Source organism: Colletotrichum siamense (genome assembly GCF_013390195.1).
Source record: "Colletotrichum siamense strain Cg363 chromosome Unknown KSG_Cg363_contig01, whole genome shotgun sequence".
Taxonomy (NCBI): Eukaryota; Fungi; Ascomycota; class Sordariomycetes; order Glomerellales; family Glomerellaceae; genus Colletotrichum; species Colletotrichum siamense.
This window is the reverse complement of record NW_023501014.1, coordinates 2151214-2173852: the sequence shown is the minus strand read 5'-3', so window position 1 is coordinate 2173852 and position 22639 is coordinate 2151214. Positions and strand designations below refer to the sequence as shown.

Sequence of the window (22639 nt, the reverse complement as noted above, 5' to 3'; positions counted from 1 at the left end):
ACACTCGGGCAGTTGGTAACGGGTTAAATGGTCATGACCAGCGAGAGGAGACAGCTGAGCTTTGGAGGCATTGGCATCCTACGAAGGTGCGGATGCCTTGTAACTTGTAAACTAGACCATGATACAAGTGCATTCTTATGATTTTACAGTTTTGGTACAATGACTTTTAGGGGATTCGTATACACAGTGTGGTGAAAGGCTGAAAGGGGGGTATCATGACTTCTGTCCATCCCTTCTCACCCAGCCGCGAACGCCGAGGATACCGCCCTCGTCGCTCGCCGCATCAATCGACCACTTCTTCATTACAGACACGGACAGATCACTCTCCCAGCCGGCCTCGTACATCTCCATGCCAGTCCAGGCAATCATGGCTGCGTTGTCCGTACACAACGCCGGCGGCGGTGCCGTGACCTCTACATGCTCGAACCCGCGAACATTGAGCATCTTTCGCAACACGTGCATCAGGAAGCGGTTGCTCGCGACACCGCCGCTCACCACCAACGTCTTCAGTGCATCTTTAAGCTCCGGCTCCGCTGCAAGGACGAGGAACACGCGGGTGGCGAGGTGCTCGAACAGCAGACGCATCGCAGCGCGTGCGAGGACCCTCCGCTCGTCGAGTGTCATGTCGACGCCGCCTGCCTCTGTGATCCTGCGGATCTCGCTGCCTATCCCGGCAAAGGCGTATGAGAGGTCGCGCGACCTGGCCAGTGGGGGGTGGAGTTGCCAGTGATACGGGGCCGGGGCGACGTATGTTGCAATCTCGTCGCGGCGGTACGTTGGCGGGGTGTATTCGTAGTCGTACTCTGGGTTTTGGCCGGGCGGGAAGGAGGCGGGGAAGGCGAAGCGTTCGAGGAGGGCGCCGTACATCACGTCGGTATGGGCGGCGAGCATGTCGGCGGGGAGGATGTGGCGGGCGGCCTTGTCTAGAGCGTCGCCGACGGCGACGTCCTGCGTCGAGGCCAGGATGCGGTGGTCCGTCAGGGAGCGGGAGTGCACGAGCTGGGTGTGTCCTCCTGACACCAGCAGCGTCAAAAAGGGGAACCCTGGTTGGCCACGCGCAGCAGTGCTGGTGGCGGCATCTTGCTTGAGGGCGGAAACAAGCCGTGGGGTGAGGGCGTGGGCTTGCATGTGGTTGACGGCGACGAGGGGCACCTGCCATGCCGTCGCGAGACCCTTTGCGGTCGAGAGGCCCGTGGCGAGGTTCGAGGACATGCCGGGCCCGCGCGTGACGGTTATGAAGTCGGGCTTCTGGCGGGGTACGCCCGAGACGGTGATTGTCTTGTTGTCGTCGGCCGGCGGCGGGAGGGAGGAGAGGGACTCGACGATCAGGGGCGCGAGGGAGGCGTCGTGGCCGGCGAGGGCGGCGGGCGGCCAGATGCCCCCGAAGGCGCGGTGGTCCGAGGTGATTTTGCGGTTGAAGTGGAGGTTTGCGCCGGCGGGCGTCTTGGAGAGGAGGGCTACGCAGGTGTCGTCGCATGATGTTTCGATTGCGAGGGTGAGGAGACTACGGCGGTGGTAAGAGGTAGGCCCGTGGACCTGCCGGCGGAGGAGGGTGCGCCATTGTGTTTGGAGGGGTGGTGGGCGCATCGAGAGTGTGCGATTTGTGTGGTTTGGGTGGTAGACGGGTGAAAGATTGGGAGGGTGGTGGTGACGGAGAAGTTTGGAGCTCTTATCTTATCGAGGATGGGGCTCACCGAGGCACACCGACTTACACGTATCACACCGAGCTACGACCTATTCCACCTAACAACGGCATCAATTGCGAATACATAAGTGAATGGGTATTTTGAATACAGTCTGGCTTTTGTGAAGCTATGCGACTACTTTTCTTACACGTAGAGATATTTCCACGGCTTAGAGAGAACGGCCACAAAAGAAACAACCACAACAGAGATGACAATAGAGATGATCATAGAGACAATTATAACTACAGTAATAATAGAGATAGCAATACTTAGCGATAAAAGAAATGATAATGTTAATAGAAACCATAACTTTCATAGAGATAACGACGACGACGACGACGAAAACGACGATAGAGATGACGACAACAGAACTAATGATAATAGAGACAATAACGATAGAGATAACAACGACGACGACGGAGACGGCGACGACAGAGACAAAAACAAAAGGGGCGACAGTAGAAGAGGTAATAGTAAACTTAATAAATTAACTGTAGGAAATACAGAGACCCCAGCATGTTTAGTATTAAGCATCTCATATGTTGATGTTCATTTCATTGTTTTGATACGCGCCGTGGGCTTATTATTATATGCCCAAGGAGCCAGCTAGTCGGCTCATAATAAGGAGTGCCCGCTCCTCAACTCGAGAATGACAATGACCACAGATTTTATGAAGCATATCCTCGACGCCATGCGGGCGAACGTAGGGCGAGGACCTAATTACATTGCCCTAGATTTCCGACCTTGCAATAATGCTCAGACATCAAATCTCACAGATAGTCACGGTCAAGTCTTCTCAAGTTCTGTATCGTCAATTCATTACGCTTAGTTGCCAGACGGCTTAACATCGCCCATGCCCTCGCCGTAATCCTCCTTCAGAACCTTGCCGCCAACCTCGAGCGGGTGGCTCTCCTGCAGCACGTACAGCATCCTCGCCCAGCCGGTCTCGCTCACGTTCTTCCACGCGTGGTTGGTGCCGCGCTGCACGGATACGTCGCCCCTCTTCATGCGGCGCACCTCGCCCGAGTCGAGGACGAGGTCGATCTCGCCCTCGAGCACGACGCCGTAGTCGAGGCTGACGGTGCGGTGCATCGGCGACAGCGAGCCGGGCGGCATGTCGACGATGCGCATGACGCTGCCGCCGGGGATGACGATGCCGGGCGGGTTGGCGAGGCGCTCGGCGTACGAGGAGATGTCCGCGTTGCCCGTGAAGGAGGCGGGCGTCTGCTCCGTCGTGTAGCCCAGGTAGAACTTTGCGTTGCCGCCGACGGTCTGTTGGGGGATCTCCTCGGGCAGGGAGGTGTTGAAGATGGCCTTGCCCTCGGGGTTGTGGTCTGTAATGAACCGCTGGGGACGGCGAAGGTCGCTTGGAGGTGCGTCGGATGCCATTGTGGTCGATTAATGTGGCTTGTTGGTTCTCTGATGCTCTTGATCAAGCTGTTTATTCAGTACTAAGGAGCTTTGATTATGTTTTCGGGAAGTTCTTGCGGAGGGCTTATGACGACACAGGCACAATTGAGACGAAGGGACCAGGCTAATCAGATGCGAGCTTGAGAGAGAGGTGGCATTCTTCTACTCCCCTAAATCCAGCTTCAAACTTAATAATCAGCTTTCCCGTCTGATACAACCGGTTTGTGTAGCTCTTTTCCCCGCTACCGCGACACCGTTGAGGCATTGCCGAGAGCATCCCGAAGAGCGAGTGATGCAGGCGCCGAAGGTCACGGCGGAAAGTGGAGGCGGGACCGGAAAGAGGGGGAATGTTGCTGACACTGATACGGGATGAGAGGTGGATGGGGTGGGGAAAGGGGACGAAGAGTGGTTTGTGCGGGGATGGGAAGCGGCGGACGCTAGGTATGGAAACTGTATCCTAAAATCCCGGCAAATGGATATTGAAACTGGGGAAAGGTGTCTTTTTGTTCCTTCGCCCTTCCAGAGGGTCTTGTTTCGTATGTAGCTTGTGTGGGTCGTGTGTGGCGGTCTTTGACTTCGGACTCTTCGCGGACAACGCATGATGTGTGACGAACAGCGGAGTCGACAAGTCACTTTCGACGAGACCTACTACACACAAGCTTCTGTGTTCTTCATGTTTCAAATGAACTCCAAATCAAGAATATAAGTCCCGAGGTGACGTTCGTAATCAGACTCGGGGATGTATTTTGGTCAAAATGTGATTAAATGTAGTAGAAGCGATAACGACGACGACGACGACGATAATAACGATAGTAGTAGTAATAATAACGACGACGATATTACGCTATCTCAAAAGTGCGAACATTGTGATTGTTTATAATCAACTAAGTATACAGAGTAGGGTATTCGACAGGATGTGATTCTCGCAGCTCGAATGCCACAATAAGCTATGTACAGCGCCTCCTACAGGCATGCCAACATCGTAAATTCCCACCAATGCTTTACTCTATCCTCCTGGCCCCGGAAACGTTGGGCACACCGGTACCCTCCACCACCTTGGCGCTCACAAAGTCGTAGATGGGCATCTCAGACAGGAACTTCGTAATGTGGTGCAGCGTGGGAAGCTTCTCCCAGTCGTGCGCGTCCATCTTGACGGAAACGTCGGACGACCGCGAAACGGCGTGTACCGTGGCGGGTACGTCCCGCGCCTCCTCCTCGTGCGGGACCACACACGCATACTCGGCATCGGCCTTTCCAGGCTCCCCGACGGAGGGGATGTACCGGTACGTCAGGATGCCGTAGTCCGCCTCGCCGCCGATAGTGCCGTGCTCCGTCTTCGGGTCGTCCGCGCGCAGCTTGTTGAGCCTGATGTCGGCGAACGTGGCGCCGCGCCACGAGGCCTTCACCCGGGCCGCCGTCGCGTGCAGCTCAAAGTCGATGTCGCAGAACAGCTTCGGCATGCCCAGCTCCTCGCGGCCGGAGACGATGGGGTCTGTGAGGCTCTCGAACAGCACGGACAGGTGGGTGCCGTTGATCGTGCTGCCGTCCTTCTTGACGTACTCGATGCCGTGGATGTAGAGGCCCAGGTGGTTGTATCCGCCGCCGCCGAGCCAGGACATGTTGTTTAGTCTGGTGACCGAGAGAGAGGCGGCGCAGACGGTGCCTGGGGCTTTGAAGCGGAAGGAGTCGGTGGGAAGAATAGTCTCGAGGAAGGTTCGTGAGGTGAGGAACTTGACGGACATGGTGGTGAATGTGCGCTCAATGTCACCGGGCTGTCGGCGGCCGAAAACGTCTTGGCGAGGACCCGGGAAAGGGCCGTATCCGACGGGCATGCGCCAGTAGAGGTCCTTCTTCTTTGACCACAGCCATCGGTTGTAGACCTTTGTTGCGTGGTCGTGTTCATCGTGGCCAAAGTTGTAGTTCTGGTAGGTGTTCACTAAGACTTTGTGAGCATAACGCAGGACATATCGTCTGGATGATCGACTCACTCTCAACAGCTGGTGGAGCACCTGGAATTCTGTCCTTGCCGGCTTGACGTGAGTACTCCTGAATAGCATGTGCACGGGTCAAGCGGATTTGTTGGTAAAGGCGGAGTCGTTCCGGTACGTCCTCGGGAGAAGTTCCCTTAGGCAGGACGACCGCCAGCGCGGCGCCGTCTTCCATGGCCTGGCCTGCTCCCTGACCTTGGTCTGTCTGGCTGTTAGCATATCGTACTGTGCTGTAGAGAATTGTAACGTACGAGGTGTGAAGGGGTGGGCGGCATCTCCCAGCAAAGCAAGCTTGCCGTTTGTCCACGACTCCATTGGGTCCATGTCTAGTAGCTGCCAGACGTTTACTTCATCTGGGTGCACCTTCTTGATCAATTGCAAAAGAGCCGGGTCGAAGTCCTGGTAGACCTTTAGAAGTTGCTCAATTGAACCCTTCTTGTTCCACTCTGAAGTGTGTTAGTACTTGAAAGACAAATGGGACGTCCAGGGCATACCGTCGCTAGCTGTTGCGTGAGACTCGGTGTCGGGGTGGATGCACACAAAGTTCAATAACTGGTTATCGTTGCAGGGGTAAATGACGATGCGTCTGTCTGTTCCAAACCAGATACCGAGCTGGTTGTGCTTGTCGATGAGAGGAGCGGTGACGGGGTCCTCCTCGACGACGGCCCGAGGAATGAGGAAACGGAAAGCCGCCTTGCCTGAGCGGAACAGTTTGGGGTCGGTGCCCGTTACGTATTTCCTCGTCTTGGACTGAACATGATCTTAGTCTGTTGCTGAAGAACGATGGCTCATGAAAACTCACGTAGATGCCGTCAGCGCCAATAATGACATCCGCCTGGATCGTCGTTCCGTCCTCCAGCTGGAGAGTGCCCTTCTCTGGGTCGGCGCCAACTATCTTAGACGCAACATGCACCTTGGCCGGAGTGCTAACACCATCTTCTGCGGTAGCCACACTTCGGATCTCGTTGTGGAGATAGGCACGGTGAACCAGCTGCCACGGATGCTGCCACTGGCCTTTGTGTTTGGTGATGTCCACGTCGAAGCCGCCCTTGTTGTTCTGGTCTCGCTCCTTGAAGTGATCCGCCGGGTTGCCACCAAAAGTCTCGGCGTAGATGCCCCATCTTCTCAGCAGACCGTTTGAGTTGGGCGCCAGATGTACCGCCGCGCCGGTCTCGCTGTTCAGTCTTGATTGTTCGTACAGCTATGTTTCTGCGATTAGCTCACAAACGAGGTGCGCGGAAACCATGAGATTCCATACATCCACTTGGTGACCCTGTCGTCGAAGTGCAATTGCGGCACTCAAACCTCCAATGCCGGCGCCCACGATGGCAATCTTGAGGGGATGAGGATATTCGCCGACGAGGGGACTCGAATACACGCCATTCGGGCGCTGGGCCTCACCGTTGACCAACATGATGTCGACGTGGTCCTTTCTGTGATGTCTATGAAGTCTTGCGGGATATGAAACACGGACGCTTTAGTATGAAGGGTGGGAAGCCTTGGAAGAAGGTGAGTGAGTGAAGGGAGGGCTGGGATTAAAGCTGCATATGAAATAACCGCACAAGAAACCAATTATAACCCCCCCCCCCCCCGGGCAACCAACTTATGGGAAACATGTGCAGAGAAGAGCAGCAGGGCGAGAGGCAGGGCTAGTCGGGCTTGCAGACCGTCATCTCAAACGCTCCCGCTCGGCTGCGCATCGATCGTCGCGCTCGTACTCGGCCCCTCCCTGTCCCCCCCAGCGCAACCACCACGCTGTCTGTCACCACTCTCTCCAGGCTTCTTCGGATCGAACGCAAATTACCACCACACCCGCCAAGACCAGCCGTTCGAAGTAGTAGTCTAGCAGAGAAGAACAACCCCGAGTGCATCTACCGTTCCATCGGGATGGCTCAGCTCGTCCACGGGGGCTGGCTTGGTCCCTTTCCTTGGCCCGCGTGCCTCTCCCCCGCATTTGGCCGGGCGGGAAGCCGGAAGCACGGCGGGGGAGGGACCCAATTGGAGCTTTACCGTCTTTGTCCTATTGCCTCGCAGTAGATGGTCCTATGTTGCTGTGAAACCTCGTCCGCAACTAGACGTTGATATGCATAACAGCCCAGCGGCATGCCGGCTGGGATGGTCCACAGGGCGAATAGAGGCAAGGTGGCAGCCGCACTAGAAATTGAACGTTGCCGAGTCGAAGGTGGAATGGCGGGTGGTGATTTGTCCATCACCGGTTCTTCGTGTCTGTTAGTGTTCCGGGGAGTTTTAGGGACGATGGAGGGGTAGCGAGCAAAAGACCGGCTTGTGGGGGTGGAGCCACTCTGCTGTCGGGTGTGTGTGCTGTCGCTGTCAGTGCTGTCTGACATGAGTACAAACAAGTGACCACCGGAGACACTCCAAGTTTCCTGCCCCCATTCTTCCTCTCCCAATTACAGCGCCAAGCCAAAGTCTTCAGTCATGTCGCCCGGCGTGTTTCGCCGATGCTCTTCGTCTGCTGCATGTCACGAGTGGATGTCTTTGACACCGCCGGACGTAGTGGGATGAAGTGAACTCAATCCCGCGAGATCGAATACCACTTGAATGGCCTCGTGGCACGTTGCCAGGCTTCACCTTGCTTATCTTCCCGCCTATCGGGCTGTTTTCCCGAGAACGCACCATCGAATGCCTTGTGCGGCAAGTAGAAACGTGTCTGACAAGCTGAATTGAACGTACGTGGAACCCTCGGGTTCCGTGCCCCTGTCCCTCCCGTCTCGGTCGCGGTAGACAATCGGCTCCGGCGCGCTTACCCCGCCCCGATACCGCTCCGAGACACCACCAAAGCCGGGCCACCCCTCCTTCCCCCCTTCACTCACCACAACACATTTCCGGATCGGACGAACTCATTTACACTCCGCTCCGTCCGCCGTTGCCCTTTTTCGCATTTTGACAAATTCTCATTAACAAAAAACCAAGGATCCACAGAACCCCCCAACATGGCCCCGATCCCCTCCGCCCTCATCACGGCCGGCAGCGCAGGCCTCGGCGCCGCAACCGCCCGGCTCTTCGCCCGGAACGGCTACAACGTCGTCGTGAACTACGCCAACAACGCCGAGCGCGCAGAAACCCTCGTGAGGGACCTCCGCGCCTCCTCCCCGCTCGCCGCGGACCAGCAGCGCTTTGCGGCCATCAAGGCGGACCTCTCGCGCAAGGACGACCTGGCCGAGCTCGTCCGCGGCGCCGTCGCAGCCCTCGGCGGCCGCCTCGACGTGCTCTTCAGCAACGGCGGCTGGACCCGGATCAGGAACCTCCAGGACCTCGACGAGAACGTCGACGAGGACGACTGGGACCGCTGCTTCAACATGAACGTCAAGTCGCACCTGTTCCTGATGCACGCCGCCCGCCCGCACCTCGACGAGGCAGAGGGCGCCTTCATCACCACGGCGTCTCTGGCCGGCGTCAAGGTCAGCGGGAGCTCAATGGTACGTTCATCACCTATAAGCGGTTTCCTCCCCTAAGTCCCCGCTGCTGGGCCGTCTTTCCCGCCCGAGGTGGTCACAGAGCGGAGCGGGGAATGGATGGAATGGGCAGGGCCACTGTTCTAAGACGTAAACAGGCCTATGCCGTGACGAAAGCAGCGCAAATTCACCTCGTCAAAGCCCTAGCAATGGCGGCGGGACCCAGGATAAGGGTCAACAGCGTCTCACCCGGCCTCCTCTTGACGGTAAGTCCATCATCAAAGACACCACCACCAACAACACATCCATCCATTAGACCCGCGTCCGCATGCCTACCCCCACCCTCTGCCCATTTCCCGAAAAGACACATCGGCTCACTTTTGGCGCTACCGCGCCGGCGACATGACAGGACTGGGGCTTGCAGTTCTCCGAGGAGCAGCGGGAGGCGATGCGCGAGAAGACGAGGCTCAAGAGGCTGCCCACCGTCGACGACGTCGCGGACCAGGTGCTGTGCTTCGCCAAGAGCAGGAGCGTCACCGGCGCCAATGTGGTTATCGACGGGGGCTTGAGCCTCTGAATGGGCGCAGGACTATGGGAGATGATGGAGAGGGGGCAGGCAGATGGAACAGACGTTGTATCCGTAGGGTCAGGTCAGTGACTGGCTGGTTAGTGGTTACACGGACGCGGGATGGATCTCCAGGCAGCAGCAGCAACAAGCACTTGTTGGCCCCCTTACAGACGCAGTAGCAGGCAGGGTGAGCAAGTTAAGGCCAAGGGCAGGAAAAAAATCAAGCCAGAAACCATGAATTCGGAATGATGGCCGGGTTCTAGCGCCAAGGGTCCAAGGTTGGACCGGGGCAGATGCGAGCAGTTCGTGCACTCAGACTCGCAGAGAAGCGCTCGGATTGGCCCCCACCCACCCTTACCTACTGATGCGGCCTAGGTATGTGGCCTGCGTAGTCTCGGGTAGGGGTCTTCCTCCCACATCCCGAACCCGAAAGCCACGAACGAAGGGGGTTATCAAAAGGGTAAAATAGCAAGGCGGCGAAGTTTAAAGAAGAGCTCAAAACCGCTGTGTTTCTTGAGAATATCCAGTCATCCAAGTGCCGAAACGCCGTTTCCCTCCCTTTTCCCTGCCATGCGTGGTTGTGTCGTATGCGTCGCGCGTGTGGTTACAAACAGTTGGTACAAACAACTACCTCCTCTCGACATCTTCATGCACACCACTTCTTCGAATCACTCACTCTCCGACCTCCCTGTCCTCGCTCCAATGGATATACGAGACGATCCGCCATTTCCACGACTCATGTCGTATTGCCTTCCCCCATACGAACATCGGCACCCACATGATCAGGACGGCAGTCGCGATTCCCGCCATCGCCCCGAACGCATTCACGTACCCGGCCTGCTCGATCCATGTGTTTGTGTAGAAGGACAACAGGAAGCCGAAAAGTGCTACGAAACAGACCGACAAGTCAGCTTTTACCGCACGAACATTGGACGAAACAGGACAAGGATGGGATGCCGGCACACTCACACTTGAACCCCATTACCGACAGCGTCACCTCCCCGGTTATAGGTCGGTACGCATCAATGACATACACAGTTGCGATGTTGGTGCCCTGGGAAATGGAAAACGTCACTAGGGAAGAGAGGGTGTCAGAAAACAGCAGCAACCAGGACATGCGGGGCCGGGAGAGAGCTTACAGAGTCCCAGGCCAATGGTCGGACAGATCCAGTGCAGCTGGTTCGCGATCCCGACCCCGTACAGGATAAGGGCCAGAGGCGTCGATATCATGGAGATGACCATGGCAGGAAGCCGCATTTCCGGATCCCTGATGCCGCCGTTGCGTAACGTGAACCAGTCGGCCACCTTGTCCCCAAGGTGCCCACCCGCTGGGATACCGGCCGCGGCCCCAATGATGCCGGCGATGAAACACAGCCCGATCTGCCAAGCATCGAATCCGTAGGCGGTGTTGAAGGCAGAAGCGATATTCGAAGACACGGCGACGAGGAAACCAACAGTCACGGCTTGCACCAACGCCGCCCACAGCACAGGCGGGAGGATGATCAGACCCAGAGGTCGGAGAGACAGCTTCAGCAGGCTCTCTCGCGTCAAAGTTTTGTGGAAGATTTTCAGAGACGACAGGTAAGAGTTCTTTCTCGAGCGTGGGAGAGCGTTTTCTGCGTAGCGGGGAGCGAGTTCGCTCTCTGAGCCCACCGAACCAGGCTTGTTGGCGTCGATGGATGCCATTCGGTTCCAGTTGCTCGCCTCGTCTCGCTCGTAGGCCGTCTCGGGGAAGGTGAAGAACGCAAGCGCGAGAACGACGCCGATTAAGGCCGCAGAAACCTCGTAAATCACTCTCCAGTCATGGTTGATGGTGATGAGACTGTCAAAAGCCACTGGTCAGACAAAGTCGAAAGCACTGCAGATCCTGAAGCGAACTTACCCTGAAATCACCAGTCCAAACCCAACTCCTGCGGAGAGGAAAGAGGTATACAAGCTTTGGGGTCGTTAGCCGGATACTGTTCAACGCCAGCCGGACTCTATACTTACGCCATGATGGTCCCTCTTTCGTGCAGAAAGAAGACATCAGCGATGGAAATAGGGGCAATGGTTTCTGCTGCACCAGCACCGAAACCCATCAAGATCCGCCCAGCAAGAAAGCCGGCGTACGAGTGTTCAAAGATGAGCCATATCGTGCAAACAAAGTAGATCGTGTAGCTGGCAACGTAGACTGGGCGCCGGCCAAACTTGTTGGCCATGGGCACCCAGAAGAAGTTGCCAACCCCCTGAAGCAGCGCGGTTGTCGTGAAGAAGTACGCCGTCTGGGAGATGGAGTACGACAGAACCGCATTATCCGTAGCCGCAGCCGGATAGAACTCCAGCGCCGTCTCCAGAAGAGCTATCGACGGGCCTATCATGAAGTTATCAGAGATGATGCCTCGTGTATATGGCTGCGTCTGCCGACTTACCCGCTGCAAGAAAATTGCACATCATCATGGCCACGCAGATCAACCCCGCCATGTAGTATTTGTACCATTGTGGCCTAGATGGATCAGCCAAAGGCCCCTGGTTTTCACGATCCGAATACCCGGAAACCTACCAGTTTAAAGGGTCATTTGGGTCTGTGGAAGGTTTGGGGATTAAGATGATCTCGTTCGTAGCCTCGTCCCTCAGACGGACATTTCCCAACGTCCTTACTGGTGCCTCCTCCGGGACTGCATGTCTTGCGACGTGATCATCCATTGCTGGGCTCTGCTGTGTGTGTCTGTGTGCGCCGCGAGTTGCAAAGCGGTTGGAGCCGCCCTCGTTGGAGGGTCCTCGAGGGAGGATATGGAGACCTGAGGGAGTTGCGACGCTCTTTGCAGACGGAAGAGTCGGGTAGTGTCTGAAGACTGCCCGCGGGAAGTCGGGGAGTAGTAAAGAAGTGGCTACTCCCCGGCTCAAGGGACGGCCGCGATCGATGAAACAATCGAAGCCTGAGCTATCTGCCGTGTCGATCGTTCAACGTTGTTGCATCAAAGGGAGGTCTAGACGGAGGCGCGTGGCTCTACTGGCACTCTGCGCAGACACACACAAACGGCATAGGTTTAAGCTTTGCCTTGTCGGTAGAATATTGATTGGGTTCTGTGGGGAAACAGGGTCCGGAAAATGGCCGCCAGACGCGGTGATTCGCAGAGTTGCCGTGAGGATGGGTGACGGGTGATGTGTGAGGAGAAGGACGGCAACGAGATGGTGTCGACGAAGCCAGAGGGGATTCGAGGATGAGCAAAAGGGCCACCAAAGGCTACCTACCTTGGATGTTGATGCAATATCTCAATGTGACGTCGCAGCCCAATAGAATTGAAAATATTATCCAGTGATACCTGGGATGAGTAGTGAGAGGGCTACGAGGACTATGGATGGGATATCTCCAGGATGGATGGGGATAGGTGACGGGCCTAAGCAGGAGATTGGCAGGCTCAAACCCTGCTCACCGATGCAGCTCACTAGATGAGGGAAAGACTTGGCGAAGCATGGGAAAAGGGAAAGACAGGGATTTAGACGCAGCGGCCACTGTCTTATCCGCGACTAAGGGGTTTTCGAGTTTAGGGGGCAAGTTCCACCAACAAGCCTTTCGCCAAGACATTGGACATGGTTGAGCGAAACATGACCAGAAGAAAACCAATTGGTGGGTTCTGTAGGAAGCACTAGCGTGGGAACCAGAACGGATGTCCTGGAGCATGAGCAGCAGCAGTGGCAGCAGGTGAAAAAGGACAGATGACAGACGTCGTCTCGACCTCTAGCCCCGAGATGAGATGGGATGGAGGTGACGCTGTCTCTCCCTCAGGTTCTCGGGCTTTTGTTCTCTTTGAGGGAAAGGCGGCGGCGGCTTGCTAGCCGAGGATCGATGATTCAAGATGGGGACTCCCTCGTGTCTCCCCGAACAGGCCCCGCCGCCACGATTGCACGCGTAAGATATCGGACTTTGAACAGGTCCAAGCCTTGCTGCAAGAGCCTCAAAGAGAGGAGAACTCGGTGGTGCATGAACCACGCACAGGACACAAGGTGCCGTTTTCGGCCATGTCCTCCGGTCGACTTGTGGCCTGGCGGCAATGTGACAGAAAAGGCTGTACATAGGGAGCACCGCGTTGTGTGTGCGCAGCAGCAAAGTGTGGCTGGTGCTCAATATGGGGTAGGAAAAGCAAAATTTTGGCAGCACTGCGCCTAGCCAGAGTAACCCCGGCATGTCTCGCCTAAGGAGACGCGCAACGCGCTCTCCACGCATGGTTGTGAGTTCTGAGGTTGAAGGGGTATGGCATGCATGTTGCCGTGGACACGCACTAGCAGACTAGAGAAGGTCAATAGTCCACACAAACAGAGATGGGACGAATGCTGATCCTGATCATGGTTTCTCAACCAGCAGCGCCAGCGGAGAACGAGCATTGGAGGCCGCTTCCAGGGCCGCCGGGTGGTTCCTGACTGTTGGAGAAGGTGGAACGGATGACTGCAGCTTGGCTTTCGTCCCAAGTTGCGGTGCAGAAGAGTACGGAGTACTACTGCGGTAAGTACGTAGGTAGCGCGGCCTACGTGCATTTGGCCATGCATGATGCCGCGGAGAGCGCCGTCCCTGAGATATGCACCGCGTCGACGACATGCAGCGCCGTTATCTCGTCACCTGTGGGCCGAGGGCGAGACCTGAAGAAGACGCGCAGACGAGGCCATCCTCCCGCCCTGGCCGTTCATGCCATCCATTCAGAAGGATTCTGACATGTGTCGACATATTGGACGACAGACAAGGAACGGAATTCGAGGCCCGAGAGTGGCCCGGGGATGTTGATGAACTCTCTCGAGTGGTGTCGTTCTCAGTCGAGGCCCTCGGCGGAGCTGAGAGTAAGGAGTGTTTCAAGTGACGTTTCCCGGATCTCTGGTGCAGCGGGTAGAGAAGAAGCTTCATCATTCAAGGTTGATTGAGTGGGCATGCGAGGTTTCTGTTTCTAAATTTCGATGCTCGGTTATGGACGCCGGCGTCTCGAAACAAAGTAGACTCGTCATGGTGCTATATCGAATGGAGCGATTCTGAAGAGAGGACGCGTCTGCTCTTGTTCAGCTTGCCCCAGATGTGGCCGATGGCCCCGTCAGGTAAGGCAGAATTCAAGCTTCGTGCCACGGCTCCATGGCCGGTGGAAAGATTAGGGTTGCCGGGATGGGTTTGACGAAACTAAAACGGGGGGTGGCCGCTTTCGTCATCTGCGACCAGCCAAGCAGAGGCCGCGGAGCAGAGCAGAGCAGAGCAGAGCAGCAAATGCCGCCCGCCTGTCATCTGAAGTTCCCGACTTGAGGTTGTCTGGTCTGGCGCGGCGGCGCGCCAATGGCAGTTGAGAGCCGAGGGAGGGACTTGGGTCGAGTTGTGAGGATTCCGCCGCGGTGCGGGTGTTGGTGGAGGAGACGACGTGGAATCAGAGATGCAGCAATCAGATAGATGCAGGGTGAAAGATGAAGGCGGGGCGCCAAGCTCACGCTACGTGAGAAGCTCACACTAAGGCAGGAAGAAAGGGTACTTGCGGCCAGTAGGGAGCGGAAGTACCGCCGCGCTACTCCACGTGCGGGAAAGCACCTTGACGGCAGGTACCGCGCCTCAAAGACGCGCTGCGTAAGTCTCCTAGAGAAGGGTTCCATCATCAGAGATTTAGTGGACGACGTCCTATCAATAGCGGCTTAGTACCGTAGGTCTACTGCATAGTACTGGAAGTGATGTACCTCTGTACCGCGGATGGTAGCTAATCACACCTCACATGTGGGTCCCTCATCGGAGGGTCCCATCGCACCATTCCTCTTCGGGATTTCCGGCCAGGCCCTGGGATGGCACGGATATTAGAGCCTACGTAACGCTCTTTTCCCTTTTTCTCTGGGTCTGAGGGACTGAATGGATGCTGGCACTGGCTGGCCTTGTTCACATCCATTTCTGATAACGCTGCAACGCGTGTGTTTCTTTCCCCATCAAACACGTCTTCACGGGGGATACCTGGATACCTTGACACCTTGACACCTTCCAAATGGACGTCGCTTGCCTGATGTCCACCCTGACGTCCACCACGAGGCTCACCTGCTCACAATTCCCAGTGCATCTTCCTCGCCGTCCGACTCTCGAGCGCCTTGCGCGTGGGGATTTGCCGGGGGAGGCTGCGAGGGACCCTGGATCATCACTAGCCATGTTCCCCGTTGGCGTGCAGTAGCGTACTTTGTGCGCTACACGCTTCCAGTCGCTGCACTGCGCTTGCTCACCTTCCAGGATCACCAGACTGTTTCTTCTCAGGTTCCTCCTCCGTCGCCGGCTGGCGGAGAGGACCTTTCCGCTACTCGAATCTGAACATCCACACTCAATTTTGTTTGTCTGGGTCAAGATGCCCTTCGCAAATGTCGAGGACCCCGTCCCGCCCGCCAAAGTGCGGCGGTGAATCGGACACAAGGCAATTGGCGCCGTGGCTTGCCGTGTTGGCGCGCGTCCACGAGGGGCCACGAGTCAAGCATGTCGACTCAATTGACTTTTGCCGCAGTGCTCAGTGATCACTACCTTAAGGAACCTTACACGTGTAGCCGAGCAAACATGCGGCAGGCAGGGTCCTTTGACGAGATGACAGCACTTTGCCTGAGACTTCCTGGCATTCCAGCAACAAGAGACGGACCATCGCATCGACCATGGACCTTGAGATGGGTTAGAGTTGACAACCGCTGCCGCCGGCTCCAAGACTGGCTCGACTTGGCTACAGCCGCTCAAACACCATTGGAGGGACCTTCAGGTTTCGTCCACGGGGCGGGCATCACTAAGCGGCCGGCCTCCACGCCTTCCATGGGACATGGCTGGTCTACGGAGGTCTACGGATAGTGGTCAAGGTTGAAGAGTCAAGGGTGCCTGCCGCTTCGGGCGATTTGCAGATTATCCGATTTGCTCCAATATGGATGGATACTGAGGTGCATCCATCCGTCCTCCACATGGGCAGCGATTGACACTTCGGATTCCTGACCTGTCCGGACTCTTGTCGACATGGCGATCGAGCGTCGAGCCTTGAGCCTCGGGGGGCCTGCCTCGGGTCCTGTCCTGAGCTGCCATCAAGCGAGCTGCGCTGCGAGCTGCCGGGTCGTCTGATGGCGATGGTGATGATGACGAGGATAGTCGTCGGCCCTTTCAGCCTCACAAGTGCGTCAAGATCGACAGGTGGTGTGCTGAAGTTCAGGTCCAGGCACGCACACACGCTGTCCATATATGCTGGACCCTGCCTATTGAGCGACGGGCTGAAGTTCACTGGCACGGGGGGGACAAGGACAGACAGATTCATCGGATCGTGGCCGTGCGCGTGCGCGTGCAAATCAAGATGAAGATGAAGAAAGAAGACACACAAGAAACAGCAGCCAGGCAGTCCAACGATGCGATGCGGAAAAGCCGCGACGTCGACGTCGTCTCAGTGCTCGGCCGTTGAAGGATCCTTGCGACGCCTCGCCGGGATCTGGGTCCCATTCTCCAGTCGCCCTGCATAACTCCAGACCTGGTCGTTCCACCAAATGCAACCAACGACCGAGTTTTGGGTTTCGAAGCTCTGGCAGCTTGAGCCTTACCCTTTTGAGGAGCAGCGCCGGGCAGAGGATGACGAGGCCACCCCCGATCGCTGTCCTGTGGTCACTCTTGCGCCGTGCGCCGGGCGGCTTAGTAGCGCATGTAGGGGCGGCCCTCGCAGAAAGACGCTGTTTGGCCGTCATGGCAATATACTCACCACCGGCGGTCGACGTACTTTGATGTGGCGCTGAGAATAATACCCAGAGTACCGTGATTTGCCTGACGCGGCACCTCACCACCCTCTCCAGGTTTCCAGGTTGCTCTCTGTTTTGTTTCTATGGCCTTTTTGCCTTTTTTGGTCCCGCTTCGAGCCGCAGCTGCTTTTCTCTCGTCTGGCAACTTGCCTTGCCTTTCCTTGCCCTGTCCTGCCTTGTCTTCCTTACCTGGGACCTTGGACCCTCGCATAGTGCCAGTGCCGCCGTCAAACCCACGTCTGCGTTGCTCATGCGCCTCGTTGAGTGTCCGCACTTGCATCTCCATCTTCACACCCCCAGGGCATTTTCCCAAGTCCCAATCTCAAAGTACGTACCCTGTTTTTTTTAGAGAAAGGTTTCCCGCCTAATTGTTCCTTTCTTTCTTCCCGGTCCCTCCCCTACGCTCCCCATACCTTTAAGGTACGGTACCTACCTACCTTACATCTCTATCTGCCTTACATTACATTACCTTGCCTTACATACCTTACCTGTCTTTGACATACCTTAACTCTCAGTCTCCAGTTCCAGTTCCAGTCTGAGAGTCAGAGAGCCACGAGTCGAGTCGAGTCCGGTCCAGTCCAGTCGAGGGTCGGTTACTTTTGCCTCTCACCTTTGCCTCGCTATATCTTTCCACGCCTTACCTAAAGGTACAACACCTCCCCTACCTCCCCCTACCTGCCTACCTACCTACCTTGCCTTACCTTACCTTACCTTGCCCGGGCATGCCTTTGCCTTTAAGGTCTCCGTCCAATACACATACAGCTCCTCCCCAGACCAGATCAGACTGGCAGCCACCAACCAGCCCAAGGACGTAGCTGAACTGACCTAAGCTAAAGAAGGGATCAAGCCCACCCATACCTTACCTTAAGGTGCCTCCGACTACCAACTATCTTACACACCTACCGCACACGCCCCGAACATCAGGTCCTCTTCTGGCCTTGCAGTTCTTGGCTGCAGCCCGCCCGATTCGCGCCGCTGCTGCTGCTGGTGTTGTGCACCTACCGGTACTGGGCTGTCTTTGCACTGCACTGCACTGCACTGCGCTACCCTTGGCTCTCTCTCATTTTCCTCCCATCTCCTCTCCCGACTTCCTCCCACATCGGATCTGGATCTGTCCATCCTGAGGCCAGGTAGCAGAACTTTTTTTCCTGCTCCCGCAATACTTTGTTTTTCCCCCTTTGTCATCTCGCTGCCGACTCTTCCGCCCGTACGGCAGCCACCCAACTCCCGTCCTCATCCCCCCCCGAACCGCGTATTCTTACCGCTCCCGCTCCGTCCGGCGCCGTTGGCCAACATTGCGGCCAATAGCCGGACCCGCTCCGACGTCACTACCTTAATATCTTCCTCTGCTGGACCACCACCACCACCACCACCACCACTACCACTGCTGGTGTACCCTCGAACTACAGAGCCGACCTCCCGGTACCGACGAGCAACGAGTTTGCGTTGCTGATTCCCCGAATGAATTCTTCCAACAATCTCCCGTTGGCCTCGGGGCCGTCACCGTCGGCTACCATTGTTGTCTCAGCTCCAACTTTCGCCCCGAATCCGAATGCTCCCTCACAGTCTGTCTCGCCGTCCCCTGGACCGGCCGCCCAACAAAACCAGCAGCAGCCTCCGTATCCCACTTCCGCCCCGGCCAACCAGAGCCACGCCGCGACAGCCAGCCTTTATCAGTGTGCCCATTGCCAGCGACGGTATTCTCGCCCCGAGCATCTCGCCAGACACATCCAGACTCACACTCTCGGCAAGCGTTTCGCCTGTCAAATATGCGGCAAAGCATTCGCCCGCCAGGATCTTCTGAAGCGCCATGTCACTAACCACGAGAACGACAATGACCCCAACAAGAAGAGACGCCGGACCGACACTTCGCCTGGTGCTGGTCGCGTATCCCACGCCTGCCGGCCTTGCGCAACCGCTCGTGTCAAGTGCGAAGAGGTGAAGCCTTGCACCCGCTGTCGCAATCGCAACCTCAACTGCGAGTACTCCTCAACCGAAGCAGGCTCTGCAGCCGCCATGCACCTCCTCCACCTGTCCGGAAACCCCAACAACACCACAACCTCCACCCCTGGCTCGCTAGCCACGTCTCCGTCCCAGTCCGCATACGACAGCAGCCCCTCCGCCGCGTACCAGCAGCCTCCCCAGCACCATGCCGGTCTACCAATGAACATGAACGGCCAAATTGCCTCGGGGCAGCACATCAAGGCAGAAGGCGGTCAATTGCCGACCCCGGATAACGGCATGGAACCTATGCCGAACGCTATGCCCGTCAATTACGAGATCGGCGCACAAGGTGTCGATATGGCTATGCCCTTTTCCGATTTTCTGCAGAACGTCATATACGAGCCGGGCATGGAAGCGTCGAGAATGGCCGAAGCGCAAGGTCTCGCCGTCCTGGACTTTTGCGACAACTCGAATCTGGAGCTGAACGAGGTGGACTTCGGGCTCCTCGATCACTGGAACATGGATCACATGAACCCTGGCTCAAACCAGAGCTTTACGCCGCGCACCGATGACTCCGTCGACCTGGTTCAGATGCGGCAGACACTCGTCAAGGTCTGGACCGACTCTCCGTGGCAATGGGCGCCCAACAACAAGGACTCTGGATATGTCGAGCATGGCAACTTTTCCGTACCGTCGGGCGACACCACCAGCGCGGCCTTCCAGCAGAGCCGCAGCAAGCACCCGAGGATCGTTAAGGACAAGCTGGACCAATCTGGCCGGGATCAGATCTTGGCCATCGTCCTGCAGACTTGCAAGAACGACGCGATCATGACGCGAGTCGCGTCCTCGTTCCCGTCGCTTGAAGTCATGGACAGCCTGATTCACATCTACCTGGCTTCGCACTTTTGTCAAACGTCTCAATGGATTCACCACGGCTCGTTTTCCATGAACGCACAATGGCCGGAGTGGCTTGCGGTCGCAGCTTCAGCTGGAGCTACTCTTACTCCCGTGCAAACCTTGCGCAAGTTTGGGTTCGCTCTCCAGGAGGCGGTCCGTGTCACCATTCCGGCAAGGTTCGAGGATGCCAACACCACGATCAAGAACCTGGGTCTGGTCCAGACGTTGATCTTGGGTCAGGACATTGGTCTCTGGAGTGGCAACCGACGCAAAATGGAGATCGCCGAGTGTCACCTCATGATCCCAATCACTGTAAGTAATGTGCTCGGCTTCTCCGTCCAGGATAGGGTTGCTAATGCGCCAACAGATGATGAGGTATCGGGGCAAGTTCCAACGAGCATCGTACCCCCTTGTCGAAGTCAATATGTCCGATGAAGGCGAGGTTTTGGAGAGGAAATGGAGGGCCTGGTGCGAGCGTGAGTCGTGGAAGAGGTAAGCATGCTCCTTTCCAACCCGGGATACCCTTGCGTTAACATATTTAGACTACTTTTCCACTGCTTTGTGCGAGACGCTCAGACCTCCATGACAACCCTCACCAACCCATCGATGTCGTACTCGGAGCTCACCCTTCCCCTCCCGGAGGCTAAGGAGATGTGGTTTGCGAAAACGGCAGCGGAATGGAAGATGCATTACTTGGAAAAAACTGCCGGGCAAAGCAAACGGCCCCCATCGATCGGCGACCTATTCCGGGATATCAACCTCCTGGCGACCAACCGCCAACGCCTTGATTTGCAATTTGCAATCTCCATTTACCTGCACGGCTATTGGGCACTCATTCTCGAGTACCTTCAGCTTTGTTCCGTCTTGCGTACCCGGACTTGGCTGAACAACACTGGGGGCCATTCGGAGGAGGTGCTGCGCTCGAGACATGCCGAGCTCTGCAAGGACCTGCAGGGCTTCCTGCATGTCAGCACGGACTGGCACGAGATGCTTTCAACGCAGGAGAGCTTGGTTCTGCACCTCCTGATGATGAATCTGCACTTGTCACTAAACGACTTGCAGCTGTTCTCTGGCAAGGAGGGCGAGGACCAGGCTCGTCGCGTTTTTGGCGACCTTCGCGAGTGGTCGCAAAGCGCCGAAGCTCGCCAGTCTCTATGGCACGCTGGCCAAATCTTGCGTCAAGCCAAGATGTTCCCTCCAGGCCATCTGAAGGACTTTTACGCTGTAGCCGTACACCACGCGTCTCTGGCGATTTGGACTTACGGAGTTGTGACCAAGGCGGTGGGCAACAAGCCGACGCCACAGACCGGATACGAACAGGAGAACGTCTTCCTAGACGGCAATGAGTCGACCGTTGTACACCGCTTTATCGGCTTCAACCAAGGTCGTCCAGTAATTTTAGGACCCATGAGCAGAGCGGGCGCAACCGAGGCTTCGGTCGACGACCCCAAGGCCTGCATGGAAATCGCCCACGAGATCCTCCGGGCCAACTTCAGAGACTCGACGGACACGCATCCGCCGATTGTTGAGAATCTTTGTCTTCTGATCAAGCAGCTAGGGCACGCTGCTTGGGCTGTTGGCATGTCATGACATCTTGCTTGTTTACGAATATCATAACTACCACTTATTGTCTTTTTTACCTTCTTCCTTTTTACATCAATTGGCGGAGTCTAGAGCGGGCGGGCGGATGGATGGATACCCATGTACCAAAAAGCAATCCTTTGGCGTATTTGGATAGGGTTATGTGCTTCGTGATGAGAAGCTCACCCATCGAGTTGCATCAGTCTCAATTGACGACTTCATGACCGAATACTCTACTCCTATTGGAGAGCCCCCCTTTTGACATGCGTGACGTTGTTTCAAACCGTTCAGCAACTTTCAGTTTCTTCTGAACATTATGCTTAGTGCTCAGACGGGCCCTTTCACCCCCTACCAAAGACCAAAAAAGACCCTCGCAATACTGCACCTGCACCCGCATGAGGCAGAAGTCAATCGGACCCTCCGAACTTGTCTGGTTGGCCTTGAAACTGCTCGGACTAGCCCCACGAAAGACCTGCATATGAAGTCCAAGGGCATCCCAACTATATGAATGGATTCAGACGGAAGACCCCGTTCACCGACGTTAGCGAAGGCAGACTGTCCAACTCTGTACCGCAGGGGCCTACGCGGACTGCTCCGCTTAGGGGGCTTGCCTGCTTGTTCGCTGCGTAAAGGCATTCGTATACTCAGCACAGAGAGTGTTGTAAGGCAGGCTTTAGACTCGCCGGGATAGCCGGTTACGCAACCACACGCTCCATTATGATGGGCAACTTGTTTGCACCGCCTCCCCTAACAACTCGCCCTATAGGGCTCTTAACGGTGTGGGTGGTATGTGTGTCTGTGTGCTGTACTAAGTAAAAAAAACGCGCCTGCCAACACGTGTGCTCCTACGTAAAAGAAGGAGATCCCAGCTCGTTGCTGCCCATATGCCGCGAGTCATATTCCCACCTCCCCGGGATCAGAGCTCTTATCGGATGTGTGCTATTAGTTAGGCGTTGTCGGGTTGATGAAACAGCGAGAGAGGTAGAGACACAGAGACAGAGACACACAGAAAGAGAGACAGAGACCGAGGGGGGTTAACCCATCCATCGGATCGGATCGGGTCGGGAAGAATGGGGATTTCTCTCAACTCTCTCCGCGACTGTATGCTCATAGGGTGAGCAGAGGTTTTGCAATTGAGTTTTGAGTTTTTTTTTGTTCTAAAAACCCCCCGGCGCGGCGCGGCAGGAGTTGCACTCAGACGAACCCCCAACGGCCGCCGCGACGAGGACAGAACCCGAAACCGAAGCAGTCAATGCCTGTAGCTGGTTTTAGTAGCTGGGTTTACACTACTACGCTGTATTCTTGCCGTTGTTTTTAAACACCGCAATATGGTCTCCTTCGCTAGTCTAGCTATTTCTCCGGCTTGGCAAGAAAAGGGCGCTGAGAGGGCATCTCGAACCGAATCTGGGTTTCAAATTGCATCATAGG

At 56.4% G+C, this 22639-nt stretch overlaps 6 protein-coding genes across 6 annotated transcripts; 2 read left to right on the top strand and 4 right to left on the bottom strand.

Moving 5' to 3' along the window:
- Positions 1 to 213: 213 nt before the first annotated feature.
- CGCS363_v000534 (tRNA N6-adenosine threonylcarbamoyltransferase) lies at positions 214 to 1587 on the bottom strand (the record flags this gene model as incomplete). The annotated part of the gene is made up of 1 exon (XM_036632383.1): positions 214 to 1587. One exon carries the CDS (start codon positions 1585 to 1587, stop codon positions 214 to 216), a length of 1374 nt encoding a protein of 457 aa, XP_036501991.1.
- Positions 1588 to 2510: 923 nt separating this feature from the next.
- On the bottom strand, positions 2511 to 3074 carry CGCS363_v000533 (uncharacterized protein; the record flags this gene model as incomplete). Its single annotated transcript, XM_036632382.1, has 1 exon — positions 2511 to 3074. The coding sequence occupies one exon, from the start codon at positions 3072 to 3074 to the stop codon at positions 2511 to 2513; it is 564 nt and encodes a 187-aa protein (XP_036501986.1).
- Positions 3075 to 4096: 1022 nt separating this feature from the next.
- OpS4-3 (FAD-dependent monooxygenase OpS4) lies at positions 4097 to 6497 on the bottom strand (the record flags this gene model as incomplete). The annotated part of the gene is made up of 6 exons (XM_036632381.1): positions 4097 to 5031; positions 5084 to 5284; positions 5335 to 5529; positions 5578 to 5833; positions 5886 to 6284; positions 6342 to 6497. The coding sequence occupies 6 exons, from the start codon at positions 6495 to 6497 to the stop codon at positions 4097 to 4099; spliced, it is 2142 nt and encodes a 713-aa protein (XP_036501985.1).
- Positions 6498 to 8037: 1540 nt separating this feature from the next.
- Positions 8038 to 9076, top strand: CGCS363_v000531 (Granaticin polyketide synthase putative ketoacyl reductase 2; the record flags this gene model as incomplete). Its single annotated transcript, XM_036632380.1, has 3 exons — positions 8038 to 8523; positions 8658 to 8765; positions 8909 to 9076. 3 exons carry the CDS (start codon positions 8038 to 8040, stop codon positions 9074 to 9076), a joined length of 762 nt encoding a protein of 253 aa, XP_036501988.1.
- A 663-nt stretch (positions 9077 to 9739) lies between these two features.
- On the bottom strand, positions 9740 to 11749 carry CGCS363_v000530 (putative MFS-type transporter; the record flags this gene model as incomplete). The annotated part of the gene is made up of 7 exons (XM_036632379.1): positions 9740 to 9954; positions 10037 to 10141; positions 10207 to 10889; positions 10950 to 11003; positions 11057 to 11417; positions 11476 to 11549; positions 11607 to 11749. 7 exons carry the CDS (start codon positions 11747 to 11749, stop codon positions 9740 to 9742), a joined length of 1635 nt encoding a protein of 544 aa, XP_036501987.1.
- A 6501-nt stretch (positions 11750 to 18250) lies between these two features.
- On the top strand, positions 18251 to 21220 carry CGCS363_v000529 (Early growth response protein 1; the record flags this gene model as incomplete). Its single annotated transcript, XM_036632378.1, has 3 exons — positions 18251 to 19942; positions 19998 to 20122; positions 20173 to 21220. The coding sequence occupies 3 exons, from the start codon at positions 18251 to 18253 to the stop codon at positions 21218 to 21220; spliced, it is 2865 nt and encodes a 954-aa protein (XP_036500977.1).
- Positions 21221 to 22639: the final 1419 nt, after the last annotated feature.